The sequence below is a fragment of the Adiantum capillus-veneris genome, chromosome 11 (assembly GCF_014529385.1).
Source record: "Adiantum capillus-veneris isolate H3 chromosome 11, ASM1452938v2, whole genome shotgun sequence".
Lineage (NCBI taxonomy): Eukaryota > Viridiplantae > Streptophyta > Polypodiopsida > Polypodiales > Pteridaceae > Adiantum > Adiantum capillus-veneris.
This window is the reverse complement of record NC_140941.1, coordinates 97266679-97289701: the sequence shown is the minus strand read 5'-3', so window position 1 is coordinate 97289701 and position 23023 is coordinate 97266679. Positions and strand designations below refer to the sequence as shown.

Sequence of the window (23023 nt, the reverse complement as noted above, 5' to 3'; positions counted from 1 at the left end):
ACATTTGCAATGAGAGAGGGAGAATGAACAACTTCCTCTCCACGAATGACAATGGGAGAGTCACTTTTGGCATTCAAAGTGAACGTATTTTCAATCAATCAATGAGAGGGTTACACTCACGAAACCATCGAATGCCCAAAATCATATCACATCCTGAGAGAGGAGAGACAAAAAATTTCCTACGGAAAGCAGCTTGTTGAATTGTAAACAACACACCAAGACACTCTTCGTGATGAAAGAGTCCATACCGGGAGCGAAGCCAGAGACCTCAAGAGGAGATTTCTGACTAACCTCTAGGCGGGCTCTCTCAACAAGAGGGGGACTGATCACATCATGCATACTGCCTGGGTCAAACAATATGACAAAACGCTGCTCCGTCGTATGACCATAACATTTAATGAGAGACTCATCAATGGGAGGGTTAGGAGAAACTTGGGGCACACTCGTGTTGTCATTAATTGCATTGACAGAGGGAGTGGGTTCTGTGGATTCTTTAGATTCATTCGATTCGAGCTTAGGACGTGTTCTTTTTATGTGACCCTTAATGTGACAATGAAAATAACGACCTTCCTTAGAATAAGTGCTTTGCTCTTCCGACGCGATGTATCCTCCTAAAATTCCTTGTGCTACCTTTTCATATGGAGTGAGCTTAGGTTTAGCAATTGTGTTAGCCTTACCCTTAGGTTCATTGGAAGAATTCTTTTCTGAGAGACTGTTGGAAGATTGGTTAGAAGAGTTACCGTTCTTACCAGTCTTACCGTTCTTACCGTTCTGAGGGTTCTGAGGGTTTTGAGAAGTCTGAGAGGTACTTGTGGAAGTCTTGTTCTCCTTAGGCTTTCCCTTCTTGTGCTTCATCTCCTGTGCGAGAGCAATCGCTACCGCTTTGTTGAGATCGATTGGATCGAGCACCTCGACATCGTACTTGATATACTCATCCAATCCATAAAGGAATGCCTCTTTGCGTACATCTCCGACTTGCGTAATTGGGTACCTAGCTGCAAAACACGATTAGAAAAAGACATAACCGGCATACTATTTTGCTTGAGAGCGCGCCAATTGTCCTTCAATCGTGTGAGGTACTGAGGTGGCATAAATTGCGCCTTGAGCTTGCCTTGGAAATCAGCCCAATTGAAGGAAAGGGGTGTGAATTCGTTAGCTTCCTCTAGGTGCGCGGCTAATTGTGCCTCTTGCCATGCGTGGTACCAATTGATGGCATCACCGGCAAGGTACATAGCTGCCGTCAAAACCTTGCTATTCCCTTTCTTCTTAGTTGTCGCAAAATAAGCATTAAATTGATGCAACCAAGAATGAATAACCGTAGCATCCATCTTACCATCATACTTACTGAAAGTCAACTTTTTTGTGACTGGGATCCGCATCGTGACTTGCACCACTTGAGGAACTCCCACGATCTTTGGTTGGTTCGGACTTCGAGGCAAGTACTTGAACCAGTTCTTGAGTGCGGAGTTCTCTTTGAGTCTCTCGGCCTCCAAGGCCGCTCTTTGAGCCTCCCAATCGGCCTCCAAGGCCGCTCTTCTTGCTTCAGCTTCCTCTTATCTTTGTGCTTTTCTTTCTTCTCGTTCATCGTGCTCGCGTTCCAAGGCAATGCGAGCCGCTTCTTGTTGTATAGCAATTCTTTCGTTTTTCTTTCTTCGTGCTCGCGGTCCTCGGCTTCCTGTCGTTCTGCTTTTCTTTCTAGGTGTGCCATCATCTCCATCATCAACTTGACCATCACCTCCATAGAATTTGGTACAACTCGTGGCGTAGATGGGGAAGGGGGAGGGTCGGGAAAGCCTCCTGGTGGGGAAAACTCTCTTCGCCACTCCCATGCTCATCACCTGTATGTGAAGTATCCATTCCGCTTCGGGTGAGGACCATGCACCACGATCTTTGGTTCTTAAGTTCTCGAGGAATTTGGGTTCTTGAGGTTCTTGGGTTCTTGAGGGTTTTCTTTCGCTTGCAATCTGTGTTTGAGAAGGATCTTCTCTTCACCCGAGTTCTGCTATTTTCCGCGGGCGCACCCCTTGGCGGCCTTGCGCTCACACCAAGGTTGCTTTTTTCCACCTCACGTCGATTGGCCGGCCGCTAAGTGCACGGTCCGCTCTCAATGAGTGAAAAGAGGTACAAGAGGAGGCTGGACAAGCCCTTCTTTCCTGGGATTCCTGTCACTCTTCAAAAACACGATTAGGAATCGACATGCCCAAGCGAACTTGGGTTCACGTGCGACCGCAACAAGCAAAAAAATTCTTCCGATTCTTGTGGTTCTTTCCTTGAGTGATATAGAACACTGCCAAAGCTCTGATACCAATGTAAGGTGCAGCGGAATGAATGTTGAACTTTGCTCAAGATGAGTGCTCCGAACTGTGCTCAAGGGTTCCTTTTGTTCTTATGGAAGGGAAAGCCTTCCATTCTTAATGAGAGAGTGCAATGATCACAAACAAGTGAATGGACACTGTACGTGAAAGTGTATGAGACTGAGAGATAGAGAGAGAAGAGAATACGACACCAAGACGTTGTAAAACCCTCCTCCAAAGGCCCCACTCTCGTCGGCGAGAGTGGTCTACTATTGATTGAACAAACTGGTACAAACTGAATGTAGTGACTGATGCAAGTCTAGGCTAGATCGATGACAACGATGGGGATGACGAGACCGACGCTATGGCTGAAATCTACTACTCTTTATCTGCTGTCCAAAAACACTGATAGGTTGAATTCTGCTACGACTGAAAACGCTAGGAAAACCGCTGGTATCTGTTGATCTTTGTCGCTGAAAATTTACTGCTATGAGGGCTGAAAACTGCAGGTCTTTAGGGCTGAAAAATTGATGGTCTTCATCTGCTGAAAAACGCCATGCCAAAAGATGGTGATTTGGGGATTCAGGAAACGCTAGGGTTGTGCGTGATCTTGCGATGAGGCTTGATGAAAAACGCTATTTGCTGATGTCTTCAGGCGATGCAATTTGTGATGAAAACGCTAGCATGGGGAGTCTTCTACTTGGAGGGAAAATCGCCAAGGGGGTTCTTGCTGAGAAGTTGCTTGTTGAGCTTGGGCTCCTGCTGTCTCTTCTGCCAATTAGTGCTAGTCTAGGTTTGCTTATATACAAACTTACTCAATTTGCCCTACCTACTTTCCAACAAAAGTCACTTAAAAATAATAATGAAAAATGTCAAAGATAGGGAAATAGGTTAAATGCACTGAAAAATTCCCCTGAAGGATTCTTATGGGAATGCTTATGATCATGCTGTGTGCAACCAGAGGATATGCATCTACACTAAGTGTCTGGACATGCACGGTCTACGAATAGACTCACAAAAGTGCCAGATCACCTCTAAATCTAGACTGACTGGACTGACGGAACCCTTGTCGTGCTGTAGCTTGTCCACGGCACGTAGGGTTGGATGTGTCACGCGACAGTCTATGACCTCGACGTAGAAACCCTATCTCTAAAATGCGTCACACTTCTTCAACAGGGGGGTATGCCATATAGTGTTGACGTGGCTGAAAGGTTAAGGTGGATAAATTAGTGAAGCATTCATGGTGAGCACATAAGTAAAATAATTAGAGAAACTAATTACGCAATAATTACTTAATGCAAAGTAGCACAAGCTGGTGTCGTATTCTTCTCTCTCTATCTCTCAGTCCCAACACCTTCATTCACGGTGTTTATCCACTTTGTTTGTGATCACTTGCACTCTCTCACTAAAGGACGGAAGGCTCTCCCTCCCATAAGTAAAAGAAACCCTTGAGCACAGTTCGGAGCACTCATCTTGAGCAAAGTTTAACATTCACTTCCGTTGCACCTTACATGCAGCTCATAATGGACATAACTAGTGAGACCAAGTTGATGACGAAGCTACCATGGACACCCATTAGAGGTACTTTCCACTGGACGCACCTCAGATTTGCTACCCTCAACTTTGTACCTGAGAAGAATGCCATCTTGAGCATCGGTTGCCTTTTAGAAAATTTGAACTATAGACCACACTACATCCAAGAATCCCCATTTGCAAACTGTGAACACATCACGTCCAAAATACTTCCAATTGTGGAACACATCCAATCCATAATTTGATTAACAACAATGAATTGGTCCACTTATCCATAGTGTTTTAGATACGTCTGATTGGTTCCTTGCCAAATGCATGTGCCTTGAACTCCGACCCATGGGTTCAAACACCGATAACTTGAACTCCAATACAAGGGTCCAAATTAATTATAGGGAGCACTGCTTGCCCCTCTCTGCCACTCACAAGCCTCTCTATGGCTGAAGCTGGTGGTGGCACTTGTCTCTCTAACTAGAAATTTGGTGTCATGGCCACTGTGGTCACCACCACATGTGCCATGCCGATCTCCTCTGTCAAATCTTTATCACCGTTGTCCCTGTCCAGCTTGCCTGTGCCTTTGTCTCCTTTTTGAGTTTTTGCTTTTGTCTTTGGCTTCAAACTCTCGGGCCAAACAAAGCGTCGTGTCACATGTATAACATTGATTTTTGGACCTCGTGGGTAGGAAGCTAACCGAGTACTTGTATTGCCGTCCTAGTCAAGCTTGCCTTTGCTTTTGTCCTCTAGTAAACTTGTGCATTTGATTTTGACTTCACAGTCTTGAGCCAAACAATTTGTCGGTTTCCTTGAGAACTGATGTTGAGCATAGGCTGCTAACTGGGAACTGGTCGATCCACTTTCCATAGCCAATGGTTGGTGTTGGTATTGGTTCGTAAAGCTTGCCTTTGCCAATGGAGGTAACATTTCATCAAGCAAGACCTCCCCTCTCTACAAGCATTTTAAAACGCTCAGAAACTTGTGTCCCAAAATGCTCTCCAATTCTTGTAGCATCTCAAGATGCTTGCAAAAAATAGCACCCAAAATAGGCCAAAATTTAGGGCGCTTGTTGTAGGAATCTCGAAAATTGTCTTCAATCTCTGCAGCATCTCAAAATGCACCGAAAAGGCATTAATCTTGAGACTACCTTTGTCGAAGCCTTCAAAACGCTTGCCATGTGTAGACTTTTTAAAACGCTCCTTTTCTGATGCATTTCAGACGGCATAGAAAAGTGGGCCCCACTTTGGGAGCTTTTCTTTGAAGCGTTTCGAATCGAGAGGGCGATAGGCTAACAAAGGGGCGAATGGCACCATCGGCTTTCAAAAAAACGCTAGCTTTTCAAAATGCAAATTGCGGCAGCATATCAAAACGCCACCAAACTTCCTCTTCTTTGTGGTGTTGGTTTCTCCCACGCGATCAATGAGCACATTGTTAGACTTACACCACTCTGTTGCTTCATAGGTCTAGGGCATGCATGTACGGCTAGTGTGCCACCGGGCTGGCATATGCATATAGACTGCGTTGTCCGGCCGCCCACGCCTGCCTTACCTTTGTCTGTCGCCCGAGGTTGGGGCCGGCCGTCCACCTTATGTCCAGGCGCCCACATATATTTCCATATATCATTTTCTTCTTGGGTTGTGGGGGATTTTTCTAGGCATTGCCCTACCTCCCCTTGGGCACCTATTTATGGAGCGACGGGGGCACCCACTTCCACACATTATATCTGATCATTGTACGGGTCTTCTGCTTTGGTAGTCAGTGGGGGGTTGATTGCCCCCTTTCCCCTACCTCTAGCATTTTCTCTCTCTCTCTCTCTCTCTCTCTCTCTCTCTCTCTCTCTCTCTCTCTCTCTCACACACACACACACACACTTCCGCGCATGCGCACTCACATGGTATCAGAGCTCTCACATGGTATCAGAGCTCAGGCAACACATGGTATCAATCGCCAACGTTGAGTCCAAGGCGCTTCATCCGCATGAGGTACTCATCCCAAGGGATCACAACAGCCAATGTTTTTGGAGAATCATCATCGATTTCACTGTGGAGGCCTAGCGCTATCAATTCTGTACAATTTCGTTGCGGGAAAAGTGCAAAACACCCTAGCGTTTTTGCAACAGCCTTGCGGTTTTTGAGCCCTTCAGCGTTTTCCGCAAACCAACCTTGCGTTTTTGCATCTGAAGGCATCGATCTCCTTTTTCTCTCTTGGTGCCCCCTCCTTGTAGAGAAACGCACCCAACAAGGACCAGATCAGCCCTGCGTTTTTCAAGGCAAAACCTGCGTTTTTTGGGACAGCTTGCTTTTTTAGACCTCGCTGTGTTTTTTTGAGGTTGCTGCGTTTTCCGCAAATGCTAAGCCTCTTGCATACACGGGAGCAACCAAGGCACTCACGGGAGTCTCCTACACCGCCTGACATCTGTAGATCTACACCTTGGTCAGGTATCTAAATGAAATCGGCACCATTTTGGCATTGATTACTTGCTGTTTTTTCTGTTTTCAGCCCCTCGAGGGCTGAGAAGTGCGAGAACTCTCGCCTCTGACACTCTGCGACGCTCCTGCACCGACCGGTGGCGTACAGGCACGCTGAAATCTCTATTACAACAGCGTTTTCAGTACCCTTTGCAGTGTTTTTTGGGCGCACAGCAGGCTGAATTTTTCCCTACTGTGTGGTCGATCACTCCATTGCTCGTCAGGACACCATCCGATGGTTGTTTAAGCGGTTATTGTGGATTGTTACAACTTTAAAGACGGTACCTTCTACGGCGACGTGAGATCCTATCCATTTATCCTTGGGAGATCCATTCCTTTATTTGGTGGTTGCGCACTCGAGAGGGGGTGATGACTTGTGGTTTGCTATGGACACACCTATGCACTCATCAGAGGAGTTCACACGAGATATGGCCATGCTCATGGCATATGGGATCACGACATTCCCAGAGAAGACACCACCATCTTGGGTGGACAGACACTTACCACTTGACCTCGTCATGTCAGATCACTTGCTTACACAGGAGCATCTACATGGACTTAGGGAGAGGATCTTGGATCTCTTCTTGGACAGGTTCATTGCTTGGATCTACAGACTGGAGTGGGACTTCATTGCTTTGGACTCTCTTGAAGAGTTTACCCGCGAGATGCGGGAGATGAGGCATTTCGCGACTACATCCGGAGTCACCCGGAGCTTGGCTTGGATGGTGTTGCAGTTGCTCTTCTACACTCCTGATCATTTGGATTGCTACCGTCAGAGTTGCTTACACTCACCCTCGGTAACCTTACAATAGACTTATCCCCCGATCTGGGCAGTAGGCCACTCCTAACTCATTCACATTGAGAGCCACACCGAGATGCGGTTTGGTTGCGTTCTTGGCGCAGATTCTGTTTTGGTTGACCCCGAAGGATTGGAAGCAAGAGATATGGGCAAGACGGCGCAGACATCTTGGTCTAGCCACTTCTCTTCTCATAGATTATTCACAGCGCAGATTGCTCAGTTTGGCTTCCCTACTCATACAGGATGATCATGATGCAAATAGCTTGGTCTGACCACAATTCTTCGCAGAGGCCCTTCACAGCGTAGACTGTTGAGTCTGGCTTTCCTCTCATCTTGGATTACCCTACCTACTGACAGGACACCATCCGTCCGTGCGGTCTCCCAGTGACTGCTGCAGCTTACGGTAGCGTCTATTGTGCAGACTGTTTAGTCTGGCTTTCCTTGATTCGGAGGACGTTTACGACACAAATTGCTACATTTGGCCTTCCTAGAGTTTTTCAGAGCTTAGCCACTTGGCCACACTGGGTTGCAGGTTCATGCATTGATAGGTTTTTGGTCATTCTCATGACGGTTCTTGAGCTTCCCCATTTTCTCCAGACGGTTTGACTAAAGACACCACAAATCCTATTGGGCAGGACACTTGTAGGTTTATCGACACTTCTTTCACGACAAGGAGTTGTTTTCACACTTAGTTCATGACCTTCACGTAGCATCTTCAGCCTACATTAGTGGAGTACTTCAGTTTGCTACATTGCTCGTGACGACACTTTAGCACGGAGATCTCTCGGATGTTGGAACACCCTAGACTGCAACAGACATGGCAGCAGACATCTTTATCATTTGCCTCACATCTTCGACTTCATGCGGTCTGTGCAACATCAGGTGCTGAGAGGGGTGTTAGACTTACACCACTGTTGCTTCACAAGTCTAGGGCATGCATGTATGGCTAGTGTGCCTCCGGGCTGGCCACCCTTTGGATATGCATATAGAGTGCATTGTCCGGTCGCCCACTTCTGGGCAGGCCGCCTTACCTTGTCCTGGCCGTGCGAGTTTGGGGCCGGCCGCCCACATATATTTCCATATATCATTTTCTTCTTGGGTTGTGGGGGATTTTTCCAGGCATTGCCCTACCTCCCCTTGGGCACCTATTTATGGAGCCAGGGGGGTACCCACTTCCACACATTATATCTGATCATTGTACGGGTGGGGAGCTCATCGCCCCCTTTCCCCTCTCTCTATCGTTCGGGTTTTCTGTCTCTCTCTCTCTCTCTCTCCTCTCTCACGCTCCGCACACTCGCACTCACACACATAGCTCTGATACCAAGTCAGTCGACGATGCGGAAGCGTAGAGAGAGAGAGAGAGAGAGAGAGAGAGAGAGAGAGAGAGAGAGAGAGAGAGAGAGAGAGAGAGAGAGAGAGAGAGAGAGAGAGAGAGAGAGAGAGAGAGAGAGAGAGAGAGAGAGAGAGAGAGAGAGAGAGAGAGAGTCTCTTGAACCAATAAACCTTAGATGTAATGTACAATGGGGCAAGGGATCACATATATACCCACCTCAGACTTTGAGAAATAAGTAAAATAAATACCTAATAGTCAAAATAGATGGTGGGATCACATTGGGCAGTTCACTTGAGATGCCTAAACTTTAACAATTTGTACTCTGCCATGGCAAACTTCCGTGCCGAAAATTTACCCAATTCTTCATTCTTTTCTTCAGTTCTCGTTGTCTGTTTTTCACTTTTCTTCACGTCCCCCTGAGAGGTGTTACCTCTGTCAGATTCTCCGCGAGAACCCATGTGTGCTCTTGGGGTCTTTATGGCTTATGCCCCTTAAGACAAAGAGACGAAGACAAGACTGGAGCGCGCTCGATGCGCGATGGACTAAGGGTGGGAGTGTCTCATAAGTCCAGGGCACGGACACAAGGACACAAAGATCTTTGACAAACAAAATCTTGACTGCTCTGTTAGATTCTCCTTGAGAACCTATGTGTGCTGCAGTGGGATCGGATCCTCCGTAGAAGAAGAATCTTTCTGAGCTCTGATACCACTGTTGCAGGCTTGGACACTCCAAGCGAGAAATCAATAGCAACACACGAACAGAGACTGCAAAAATCATTGAACTTTAAGAGAGAGAGAGAGAGAGAGAGAGAGAGAGAGAGAGAGAGAGAGAGAGAGAGAGAGTTTCGCGCCCAGATGCACTGGCCCTAAAGACTGGCGCCCCTTTCGGTATTTCTTTATTATTGCTCACAACAAAGTACAACTCTTGAGGGTCCTCTACTCCCAGACTCTGCGTTTAGATGCTCTGTAGAGTAAGGCCCCAAGGGTCCTTTTAAACTTACAAGGGATCCCCAAAAGTAGAGCCCCAAAAGCATCAGATTCAAAAGCACTTAATCCCCAAAAGCATCTCGTACCAAAAGTTGCGAGCAATGTGAATCACGGAAATTCGTATAGTTGCCACATCATTGCAGCAACGAAAATCGCGATAGTCTGAAAACTGCCACGTCAGCTTGACCAATGGAAATCACGGGATTCCGTACAATTGCCACGTCAGCATGGCCAACGCGATTTACGAAAATTGACCCTAGAGTTCAAGATTTTGTGTTTTAGGTTTTAGGCCCCGTAAGTTCTTCAAGTTTGTGAGTTCAGTTTCTCTTGTCCACTCGGCCATTTCTCTTTCAGTTGGTCATGCCATGTCATCACTTTGTGACATAGAGCTTCCTGGCAGTTGTACTTTTTGTCAAGCTATATAAAAGAAATAAGGAGAGGAGTGCTAGGGTTTTGGGGCAAGTGATCTCATCATTTTAGGGGATTTCAATGCTAGGACTGCCCATCATGAGACAGTATTTTATGATACTTCACAGGAGATGCTGAGAGAGTTGGATGTTACAAAGACGGGCCTATCCAGACTATCACAGGATGGAGAACACACTGAGTATGGACAACACTTGATAGACATGGGGACTACACATGGATTGGCCATCTTGAATGGCCTACAGAGATTTCCCGTTGCGGGGGGTTTTACATGCTTTCCACACAGACATGGAGCCAGCACAGTGGATTATGTCATAGCACAGCCGAGCCTCATCTCTAGTATCCAGGATCTCACGGTTGGACCCAGACCTGTTGGTGTGGCAGTGGACCATGCTCTTGTGTCGTTGACCATCTCTTTTCAGTTTAGTGTAGCACACAGGCTACGGCCAGCAGCCCCTACTCGCTACACCTTCACGCGGGAGACAAACTTTGTATACATAGATGGGATCTACAGACACTGCACAAAGGAGCCAGGGCGACCTCTGGAGGAGCTTACTACTATACTGACACATACACTACATGATGCAGCAACAGAGGCATACCCACATACCCAGCCTGAGCAGAGACGCCGTTCGGGGAGCATGCCCTAGAATAGTTGGTATGATGAGGAATGCCGGGACACTAGAGATAGACTTCAGAGGGAGGTGCTTTTGGGGGACATCACTCACAGACAGTCACAGATTGACTTCCGACGCCTAGTGCGGCGGAAGAAGAGGGCATTTTTGGCTCGCCTAGAGTAGGATCTATACTAGCTATTCTTGAGTCAGGACTCACGTGAGGCATGGCGGCTCTTTCATGAGCCCCCCCCCCCCCCCTTGCCATCACTTCTACAGAGGCTTGGGGCCAGTATGCATCATCTCTGTACACAGCTCCTGAGCAGCCCCCCCTTCCCGACCCCCCCGATCCATGCCCACACACATGTGCTTTTTTCACCGCTGAGATGGTGAGGAAGGCCATTGACAGGATGAGGACTAGGAGAGCATATGATCATGATGGCTTAGTGGCTGAGCATTTCACGCATGCCAGAGATTTACTAGCAGAGCTTCTAGCAGTTATGTTTAACCGTGCCATGTGTGAGGGCTTGCCTGATACTTGGAGCCTATCTACTATCGTACCTATCTTCAAGTCGGGAGACCCTATGGAGCCTGGGAATTATCGCACTATCATGATTGGACACACATTGGCACGGTTGTACGCATCTATTCTTGAGCAGCAGCTGAGTAGATGGGCAGAGAGGGAGGGGATACGCGCAGCCGGGCAAGCAGGTTTCAGGAGGGGTTTTTCTACTCTTGACCATATCTTGACCATATCTTGACACTCAGAGCCATCATTGAGGAGGGCAGATCGCGTGGGAGACAGATCTATTGTAGCTTTGTGGATTTCCGCAAAGCATTTGACATAGTGCCCAAAGCTAGATTGATGCGCAGATTTCAGCAGATGGGAGTACCCACAGAGCTCATTTGGGGGGTCATGGCATTATACAGGTCAGTAGTAGGGCATGTACGCACCCCAGAGGGTCTATCCACACCGGTTTTCTCCACTATTGGGGTGAAGTAGGGCTGCCCGCTCTCTCCTACTCTATTTGGTATGTATGTATATGAGGTTTCTGACTACATTGAGAGAGATGGTGATAGAGGTGCACAACTGGCAGGGACATGGATTCCACTATTGTTATATGCTGATGATATTGTGTTGGTCTTCGACTCTCCGGAGGGGATGCAACGTCACTTGGATGCTTTGCATAGGTTTGCCCAGGAAAGTGGTTTGTCCGTCAACCTTGGTAAAACCAAGGTCATGGTATTTAATACCACCCCACAGTGGATCAGGAGGTCAGCGCCAGCATTCACATACGGCCAGGAGATGGTGGAGTATTTAGATGCTTACACTTACCTTGGAGTGGTTTTTAGTGGGCCAGCATTATCATTGAGGAGGGCAGCAGAGACTAGATTGACTATAGCCCATGCAACATTGGGTAGATTGGAAAGGATGTGTTCACAGGTTCAGTTTCAGGAGCCTCGGACGAAGCCTTGGCTCTTTGACACTTTGGTGGCTTCTGCATTCCTTTATGGAGCTGAGATTTGGGGACCTTCACTGGATCATCACGGGAGGACAGACCGCAGTGATGGATGGGGGGACATGGAGAAGCCTCTGGTCTCTATGATCTCGCGCCTCATTAGAGCCAAGGCTTCAGTACCATGTGCTATTGTACGAGCAAAGCTAGCTGCCCCCCCACTAGTGGTTGAGGCGCTTGTAACAAACTTGGACACTCCAAGTCAAGAATCAACCGCGACAGCACCAAATAACCACTTCAAAACAATTCACAGATCACAATAGATTTGCACTGGCCCGGCGGAGTTCCGTGCCTAGAGATATTGGCCCCAAAGACTGGTGCCCCTTTCGGTATTTCTTTTTATATTAATCAGATCAAAGTACAAGAGAGTGGCTAGGGTTTCACTCTCAGACTCTGCGTCCAGATGCTTTGAGAAGTGAGGCCCTCACCACTAATTTAAAGGTTACAAGGGATGCCCAAAATCAAAGCCCCAAAAGCTTCAAATCAAAAGCAATTGCTCTCCCTCTCTCTCTCTCTCTCTCTCTCTCTCTCTCTCTCTCTCTCTCTCTCTCTCTCTCTTTCTCTCTCTCTCTCTCTCACAGAGAGTCAAAACTTGAAAGCAAAAGCATTCTCTCTCTCTCTCTTTCTCATATTGTAGAGAAAAAGCAAAATTTGCGTCGCTCATCATTTTCATTTTTAAAATAAAAAATAAAAAATTTAATAGCCTCCGTGATTTTCAAAAATTAGGGTTTTTGGCAGAAATTAGGGTTTCTGTTGTCCGTAGCCACGTCATCACTTTGTGACATATCCCCCTCTTGAAAGCATTGTAATCGATCGCGATTACGCCTGCAAAACCGACAAAAGCCATAAACCGTCTTAGCAGACACTGACTATTAGTACCTACGTACTAGGAACACACATCTAGCACATGTACAAAATCGACAGTCACCTCACACGACATCACAGGACATCACCAGACATCACATGACATTCAACATTCATTCGGATCTTAGATCATGATTTATCGGCAATGTAGCTAGCAATCACATCTAGGTCCAATCGGGACCTCATCGATGTCTGATTGACTAACCCCTATTGCAACCATGTCTATTCGAGATCAATCAGACCAAAATGCTGCAGTCATTTCGGCTATCAGTTCCTGCACTCAAAAGAAGTCAAGAACAAATCAGTATCATTATCAGGAATTCCATTTCATAAAGTCATCCAGCAGAATACTGTCAGCTCTTAGTATCCCTGAAGCTCAAAGAGACATCAGTGACTTTAGTATCAAAATCGAGGCATCTGTTGACAAGGGAGCGGAGTGACTCCCCTCTTGTGCATCCCACTGCACCAGATCTCCGGCCAAGCTGAATTCTGGGTTCCGTTTGGAGTAGACTATGCTAAACCAAAACATCGAGGTAAAGTTTCACAATCCGAGGAGTATCTGCTAGGTCCTCCTCCTCCATCCACTTCGCATCAAATGCAGGAAAGTTCTTGAACTAAACCAAGAACCGCCTTCAGACTTTACCTTTCTTCGTATCCGTATGTGCCAAAATTTGTTCAGGAACAAGGGTCTCCTCGTTCTCTTCCACTGCGGGTTGCTCATCAGGCTCCCCATCATCAGGCACATCACCCTTAACAGGTTTCAAGAGACTCACATGCAATGCATTGTGAATCCTCCAAGTATCTGGCAGTTTCAATCGGAAGGAGACATCATTTATCTTGTCAGTGATCTGGAAAGGTCCGTAGTATCGCATACTAAGCTTTGGAAAAAGCCTCTCCTTTCCCTTTTTCTTTCATAGGCGTGCCTTCTCAAAACGTAAGAGCACCCAATCATCCTCCTTCAGTTTCAAGTCGCGGCGATGGCGATCCGCTGCCTTTTTCTGTCGTTCTTGAGACTCTTGCAAAGTCTCGCGAACCTTGGCAAAAGCCGTGTCCAAATCTCGCGAATATTCATCCGCTTCAAATATCTAATCTTTCGTGCTCCGGAAGGATGAAACCTTCGCAGCACTTTCAACAATCTCACATGGCGTCTTCCCCGTCGAAGAGTGTATCATGTTATTGTAGGCAAATTCCACCAAAGGTAAGTTCTTTTCCCATTGAGTCTTCTGATCCGAGATACAAGACTTCAATAAATCTAAAATCACTGAATTGGCAATCTCAAATTGCCCGTCAGTCTGCAAGTGAACGATGACGAGAACTGTAACTTCGTGCCAACGTTCTCCCAAATTGCCTTACAAAACAAACTCATAAATCTGGGGTCTCTGTTGGAGACAATCATCTCAGACGTGCCATTTAATCGGAAAATCATCGTGATCATTCTGTGTTCTCGGGAGATCAAAAACGAAATCCATTTCAATACTTTTCCAGGGGCGGGTGGGTATGGGTAAAGGCTTTAACAATCCCTGTGCCTTATGCTTGTCAAAATTGACCTTCTGGCAAACTAAGCAACTGCGCACAAACTCTTTCACATCCTTTTTGAGTCTCGACCAAAAGAAGTATCTCTCTACCCCCTTCATGGTAGTAGCAATGCCGCGGTGACCCGTAAAAGGTGGACAATGGCATTCAGTCATAACCTTTCCCTCAACGGTTGTGTAACGCACAACATAGTCTTTTTCATCAAGTAGCCTTCCCGAAGGGAGTATCCAGCTACTGTCTCCCCATCTCGTATCCGTGTGAAAATATCTGCAAAATCTGTGTCTGTGGCATACTGATCGACCATATCCTCGAAGCTCCTATGATGTATCGCGGAAATAGCCAGAACCAACAGTTTCCGAGACAAAGCATCTGCCACCACATTCTTCTGTCCCTGCACATGGACAATCTGGAAGTGAAACTATGACAAGATGTTCGCCCACCGCATCTGCTTTTCCGAAAGCTACTTCTGTGGTAAGAAGTAGCGCAAACTCTGATGGTTTGTAAAGACAGTAAAATCCGCTCCGAGTAGGTAATGCCGCCACTGAGTAAGAGCTTGGATAACCACCAAAAGCTCTTTCTCATAAATCTGTGCTGTCATCTTTGGCTTAGAGAACAGACGGCTCTCGTAAGCTATGACATGGCCTTCTTGCATCAAGACCGTACCCAGACTATGACCACAAGCATCACAATATACTTCAAATGACTTCTGCAAGTCCGGCAAAGTCAAAATAGGTCCCGTAGTCAATTTCTCTTTCAATGTTCGAATGACAGTCACCTTTGTGGGTCCCCACGAAAAAGGTACTCTTTTCTTTGTCAAGGTATGCAAAGGGGAAGCAACCTCTGCAAACTTTCGTATGAACCGCCTGTAGTACGAACACAGTCCCAAGAAGCTTCCAACTTCATGGACATTCTTCAAATCGGGCCAATCACGTATAGTCTCTATCTTGGCCGAATCCATTTGCACTCCTGCTGCTGACACAATGTGTCCCAAAAAGTGTATCTTTGGTAGGAAAAATTTACTTTTCTTTGCATTAATCACTAACTTGTGATCTTGTAATGCCTGAAAGACCTGAAGCAGATGATCTCTGTGTTCTGTCTCATTCTTGGAGAAAACACTGATGTCGTTAAAGAAAGTGCCAACAAATAGCCTATACTCTCGAAAAATCCCGTCCATCATCCGGTTAAATGTCGCAGGCATTGGTTAAGCCAAAAGGCATCACCAAAAACTCAAATAACCCAAAAGTCGTCCGAAAAGCTGTCTTGTAGACATCTCCTGGCGCTATCCTGATCTGATGATATCCACTCTTCAAGTCAATCCTGCTAAAGCACGAGGATCCGTGTAACCTGTCGAGTATATCATCGATCCTAGGAGTTGGAAATTTGTTCTTGATGGTGATTTTGTTGAGAGCTCTATAATCGATGCACATTCTCCGAGTTCCGTCCTTCTTCAAAACCAACAACACTGGAGAGCAATACGGTGAAGTACTAGGCTGGATAAGACCCTTTTCCAAGAGGTCTTTCACTGGGTTCATAATCTTTTCATTCTGTACTCGGCTCACACGGTAAGGTGGCTGATTCGGTGGCGTGCTTCTAGGTATCAGATCAATGATTTGATCTTTAGGCCCTCTGAAAAGCAATCGGCATGAGTGTGGAGAAAAATCTTGGCGTTCTTTTGATCAGGTCAAAACATATTCAACCTTTATCCATCGTTCAGTTCTCTTCCAAAAGAATGAGTAAGAAACTGAAGTCCATCAAGTACAATCTCTAAGCCCTTCATTTATCAAAGTCGCTTTCTCAGCCCGGTAGTCAACCACGGCGTAGTTCTTGTGGTACCAAGGGATCCTGAGTAGAATGTCACTCGCGTGCCCTGAACACCCCTGTCATTGCAAACGAAGTTTGCCAATGCTCGGTGTAATGGCAACATCCCATCTGGGTGCCAGTCGAACTACCTCCGCCTGTGGCGTGAGTCTGTCGGGCGTAATTCCAAATCGAGACGTCAATTCCAAGTGAAAAGAAGTTGGCCTTGGCTCCTTCAAAAGAGCTTCCTGATCCTTCACTTTGCCCCAAAAGCGGCAAAGTTTGAACTTTCATTCATTAGATTCGGTGCAGGTCCCACGCCATGTGGTACCAGTTCTGCTTTTCTATCTTCCTTGTCTGCCACATTCCTCAACTGCTCTCGAACTTTCAGGCCTGTCGTCGTCTTTATCATTCTGTTCTTTCTGTGCCTTTTTAGGGCACTTCGCGGAGATATGTCCATGTTCCCCGCATTCAAAGCACTTCCCCTCTCTAATGAAGCGAGCTCTCTCCTCAAGAGTAAGCTTGGGTCGCGCATCTTTTTCTCTGGGTTGCTCTTTTTCTTTCTACTTTCATTCCTAGAAGTCTGTTCGGCTCGTTGTGTCATGGCCTCATATGTGGGGTAGGTCAGACTGCCAGAGTGAATGGCAAATCCCCGCTTCGCATGACTCATCACCTCCTGAATAGAAGCTGACTTCTGTTCCAAGCAGTGATCTCGGATCTCGATAGGTAGACCCAAGGTAAACCACTCAATTTGTTCTCTGAACGAGATCTTCTTGAATGAAGAGACGGGTAGAAAAGAGCTCCAAAATCTTTCACAATAAGCATTGATTGTATCTTTCTTGGTCATCCGAAGATGGTCCCAAGCAGCTCGTACATCTCGTTCATATTCTTGTGTCAACCAAGAAGAAATAAAAATCTTCTTAAATTTCAGCCATTTAACTGGCGCAGTCTTGTTTAAAAGAGGAGTGGACCACCAAGTACGAGCATTCCCCTTGAAGTAAGAGGTAGCTCTCCGAATCTTGGAGTGCTCTGAATAGCGTCCTCTCGCGAAAGCGATGTCAAACTGCTGTATAAAAGACAAAGCCTTCGAAGCATCTGAGTATCCTGAGAAAGTATCAAACTATATCGAGTGGCCACCTTCCTTAAACTCTCGGACTTTCTTGCTTTTATCTTCAAGAAAGTCATACTGGTTGGCTTTGTAAAAATTCTTCTTGTTCGCATAAAAGTTTCCGTCATCGGAACCTGAGTTGTCCGTAGACGAGTCCTCAGAAGAACTGTCAGTCTCTGGGCGAGATTTAGCCTTCTTTGCCTTCCTCTTGCCCTTACCGAAGCGTTGCTTCTTGCTTCGCTTTTTACCTTTTTTGTCTTCTTTGCTCGAATCCGAGGAGCTAGAAGAACTGTCAAAAGAAGAAGAAGAAGAAGAACTGGGTACTCCTTCAAATCGAACACGCTTCTTCTGCTTCTTTGCCTTGTCAAATGTCGACCGACGACCCAAATATCTTGGGAAGTCAGTGCCTTTCTTCTGCTTTCTTTTGCACGTCGAAAAACTGAGCAATCTGTGCATCAACCACGTTCTCCAGTTCCTTCTCCGTATATTTCTTGGAGGCAGAAGGTTTCTTGAGAGCGGGTTTCGGGAGTGGTGTTGTGGTTCTTTGCCACTCCATCTGTACCTCTTCCAAAGAGGTCTGGTTCATATATTTTGCCATCTTCGGGTCCTTGGCAAAATTGAGCATCATCTTTGTTGCATCGCCAATCAATTGACGATGCTCTATCTGTCGTTGCTCCGCCTGAGTAGGCCGAGGCGGGCCATACTCTCTGTTTGAATCTTCGTTGTGATCCCAGCCCGCATCTCTAGATGCAGAGGGAGTCGATTGATCATTGCCTGAAGCCATAGGTGCCGCGGAAAAAATAAATTGGGGATCGGATTTTCCGTAGAAGAAAAATCGGTCGTGCTCTGATACCGCTGTAACATACTTGGACACTCCAAGTCAAGAATCAGCCGCGATAGGACCAAATAACCACTTCAAAACAATTCACAGATCACAATAGATTTGCAATGGCCCGGCGGAGTTCCGTGCCTAGAGATATTGGCCCCAAAGACTGGCGCCCCTTTCAGTATTTCTTTTTATATTAATCAGATCAAAGTACAAGAGAGTGGCTAGGGTTTCACTCTCAGACTTTGCGTCCAGATGCTGTGAGAAGTGAGGCCCTCACCACTAATTTAAAGGTTACAAGGGATGCCCAAAAGCAGAGCCCCAAAAGCTTCAAATCAAAAGCAATTGCTCTCTCTCTCTCTCTCACAGAGAGTCAAAACTTGAAAGCAAAAGCATTCTCTCTTTCTCATATTGTAGAGAAAAAGCAAAATTTGCGTCGCTCATCATTTTCAAATTTTTTTTCTTTTTTAATTGCGTCCGTGATTTTCAAAAATTAGGGTTTTTGGCAAAATTTAGGGTTTGCAGGAATTTTAGGGTTTTTGGCAGAAATTAGGGTTTTTGCTGTCCGTAGCCACGTCATCACTTTGTGACAACGCTCACCAATTCTGCCTCCTTCATACACCGCATGTGGGAACTTCCCAGAGACAGATATGCACGCCTTGCACTTGAGTCCTCTCGACAGTTAGCCATGCAGGGAGATACAGCATGCTGGTATGGGGAGATGACATCATGGTTTCATGCGCATGGGTTCAGCATAGACAGATTTCCTCCCTTCCAGTACTCATTGGATGCGCCCTCTTTGACTCTTACACAGTCCGAGATCACCAGGCTCATTCGCCAGGACTTGACTCAGCTAGACATCAAGAGGACATGGATACAGCCAACACAAGAGGTGGGCACGAAGATGGCTTTCTACAGAGAGCATCTCCTCCAACTTACGGAGGATGGTTTTGTGACGAGGCCCAAATATATGGACACCCACTTGTCCCATTGGATACGATGTGCTATTGGCCAGATACGCACATCCTCACACCAGCTGCGGATCGAGATTGGGAGATACCAGCAGGGGCCAGGACATGCCCCTTGTGCGACATCGAGCCTGAGACAGAGTTGCACTACACATGCCACTGCCCCGTCTACTACGAGATATGAGGTCGCTTCCCTTGCTTGTTCAGAGAGGGCTTTGGACCATTCTCTAGAGTCATGTGGTACGAGGATCAGAGATGCCTGGGTTTGTTTTTGCTCGAGTTGCGCATACACAGAGAGAGCCTGATGAGAGGAGAGGCAAGAAAATTGTGACTTCTAAATTCAAAGTTTGCATGCTATAAGAAGTGTGGCAATTGTATTATGATTAGCAAATGTGCATTACACACACATAAAAAGTCTCAAAGGTACACGTATACATGCTAAACATAAACTTGTGCAGTACTTAACGTACTTTATGATTCAAAGTTGTTATTTTGTACCATACAATGTTTTTTTCGTACTTTATGTATCGTATTTAACGTATCTATCTACCTTGCTCCCTATACAGGAATGAATGCATACAAGAGGGCAGGGGGTCCTTACATAGGAAACCCCTTAATATGCCTAACTTGCACCAAACCACTCACAACCCCACAATAAGGGGGGGCAACTGCCACAACATAAGTTGCTGCTTGGCAACTTATGCCATAACAGTAAAAGAAATGCCATGTAGCAAGGAATTACAGGAAACGAGACTGTCCCTATTAAGGCCTAGGAACAGGAGTCAGTCCTCTAGCTAGCCCACACAGCAGGCACATACATGGCTTAACAAGCCTGGTGTAGGTATGTCTTACCTCACATAAGGCCCGGCACAGCCACAAAACAGCCTCAACTCCCTAATTTGCTCATGGGCGATACAGGAGAAACCGCAGGAGGTGAAAATCCAGACGTATATATGTGTGTGTATATCTGTATGTATGCATCTCTACGTGATGTCTGTTTGTTTTGCACTCTCTCTGTATTTGTATAATAAATGAATAAATATACATACATATATACATGTGTTTTGTGTTAGAAATGGAGGTCGTAACCCGTTGCAGTGAATCAGTTTGCCATTATGGTTTCACGGCATGTTCTCTTTTGCACAAATGCTTATTCTGTGCGGTTAATGCGAGAAACATATCTCTAATGTCAAATTTACTGACAACATTGTTTGTTTAGTCTTCATGCTTGTGGTTGCTTGATTTGGATTGCTATTGATATATCTGCTTTGATGGTGTAGCTTTCACACGTATGACTATGCAAGGCACTTTGTTAGTGCTTGCACACGCATATTGGGGCTGGAAGGCACACGATCAGGGGTAGAGGATCATCCACTTGGCAAGCTTACTCGTGTAGCTGCGGTATGTGCTTTAGTTCAGTTAATTCATTTTTCAAAAGGAAAGACTTTTATCAAGCAAGATCAACAAGAGAGGATGTTATATATATGTGCTAGTGATATTTGCATGTGTACAAGAGAACATAGGAATGTATGGGTTTCTTCTTTCAACTTTTGCTAAGGTCAATAAGGTTACCATGTAGAACAAGTTCCTTATTCCGAGATTGGTGATCAAGCAAGATCAACAAGAGAGGATGTTATATATATGTGCTAGTGATATTTGCATGTGTACAAGAGAACATAGGAATGTATGGGTTTCTTCTTTCAACTTTTGCCAAGGTCAATAAGGTTACCATGTAGAACAAGTTCCTTATTCCGAGATTGGTGATATCTTATATATATTGCAATCTGCTGCTATTTCCAAGTGTATCCACTTGAAGAGAAGATACCTCTCCCTCTTCCATTGTGTAGAGTCCATACAAAGCACGGGATATTTTCACACATTCTAAAACTACAGAAGAAAGTTATCCAAAATGTAAATTGTGAGGATACCTCCTCGTAAGATTGTGAGTACTCTTATCACCTTCTACAAATTGCCTTGTTCAATTTTCATCCTCCAGGACACTTTTTTGAGACGTAGGGGGCAACAACTATACTATGAACTCTATCTTGGAATATGTGATTGTACGGCCTAGAAAAGGCGTGTGGGAACATGTTATGATTCGGAGTCTTGTAGTGAAAAGTGACAAGGCTAGTGTAGATTGTGATTCTGTAGTATGCATGTGGCTTTGGCTGTATAATAGCCTTTGAATAAGGAAAATGTTGAGTGCACTGACACAAAACTCTCCTGTGTGTTTGTGTGTGTGTGTGTGAGAGAGAGAGAGAGAGAAATGAAATGATATATTAACGCCTACAAAAGGCCAAAATGACCTATGAGACTAACTGATTACAATGATGAGTCTAGTACCAAGTCTGGGTACAAACAAAGAAAGCTACAAACAAGGAAACTGATAGGAGTGCTACCGACTCCTATGGGTGGCTGGTAGGCTGATCAATGGTATCATGCCATAAAGGTACAAAGTGGGGATAAATGTCACCATGATAAAATATAACAGTAGCATGAAGCCTATCCTGATCGACACTCTGGGTGTCGTGCTAGAATCCTGTGGATCCTCTGCCGCAATCTCCGCCGGTGCTGCATGGCTCCCCTCCTCATCAGTCGCGGTCGTCTCGATCTCCCTAGCTCTATAGCTCGATCAATGAGAGTACCGCTGGTGTGTGTATGGGTGGGAACCGAGCTCTGTGATGGTGGTGTCCCCTCTGCCTCTGTGGTACTCAGATTGAAGAAATCTGAGATACGTCTCTGGGACTGTCTCTGTCTTTGCCCACTCAATAGAGCGTCTCTATGTCTGTGTATCTCAAGTAGGAATAATCCGAGACATCTTTGATCCTGGTATCTCATGACTCTATCTAGCGAGTCGAAACCATCTCTGAATAAACAATGAAAGCGTCCCCGTATCTCATAGTAGACTGTGCAGCGACATATGTAGTGAAACTCTGTCTCTGGCTCTGCATGGCATAACTGACATATCCTACTGTCTGTTGGTATGCCTCTGAATCTACCTGTCTCAATCCCAAGCTGGTGTGAAGATGTGCGAATCTGGCCTATAGCACATCGTAACCCATGAGATAGATGTGTGTCCATGTAACTGGGCCGTGTGACAAATCCGTCTGTCGTGAGTTGGAGAAGATGCTCTCTATAGAAAACCCTCTTCGTACCCAACTCCCTTGCTGGATCTATCCATGTCCTCTTGCTATCAAGCTGGATAAGATCCTGCCGAATGAGTCTAGTAGTCTCCATCCGTGTAAGAGCCAAAGATGGTGCATCAAGAGAATACTGGAAAGGGGGCAGCCTGTCCATGCTGAAACTGTGCCTCTGAAACCATGAGCTCATCTGTGCATACCAACATGATGTATCTCCCTGTAATGCCAGCTGTCTAGATGACTCAAGAGCAAGCCTGGCATACCTGTCCCTGGTGGTGTCCCATAAGCTGTGTACAAATGATACTGATCTGGTGAGAGCCTCAACCTCCATAGGTGGGGCAGCCAGCTCCGCTCGTATGATGTCACGTGGGACTGAGGCCTTGGCTCTAATCAGCCTAGAAATCATAGATATCAAGGGTCTCTCCATATTACTCCATCCAGCACTGTCAACAGACGGCCCCCAAACCTGAACCCTGTAGTGCATAACTGAATCGACCAAAGTGTCGAAAAGCCATAGCTTTGTTCAAGGTTCTTGGAACTGAACCTGCGAACAAATCCTCTCTAAACCGCCTAGGGCTGCATAGGCATGAGTCAATCTAGTGTCTGCTGCCACTTTCAGTGTGGAGAGAGAGAGAGAGAGAGAGAGAGAGAGAGAGAGAGAGAGAGGTCTGTGTGTGTGCGTGTGTGTGTGCGCGCGCCTGTGGAGGGGCGTGAAGACCTCAAGTTCGCCCACCCACAGAATCAAAGCCGACCTCCTGCAGCTCGGGACCTGCAAATCTTGCATGCTGTGAGGACACACTCTCTCTCTCTCTCTCTCTCTGCCTTC

At 46.1% G+C, this 23023-nt stretch overlaps 1 protein-coding gene across 1 annotated transcript in view; it reads left to right on the top strand.

The window, feature by feature from the left end:
• Positions 1-23023, top strand: part of LOC147447701 (alpha,alpha-trehalose-phosphate synthase [UDP-forming] 1-like) — a 97947-nt gene that overhangs the window by 9503 nt on the left and 65421 nt on the right. Inside the window, exon 4 of the mRNA XM_086523421.1 lies at positions 20338-20458. Within this exon, the coding sequence (XP_086379547.1) occupies positions 20338-20458 (121 nt within the window). The remainder of the gene's footprint in view (positions 1-20337; positions 20459-23023) is intronic.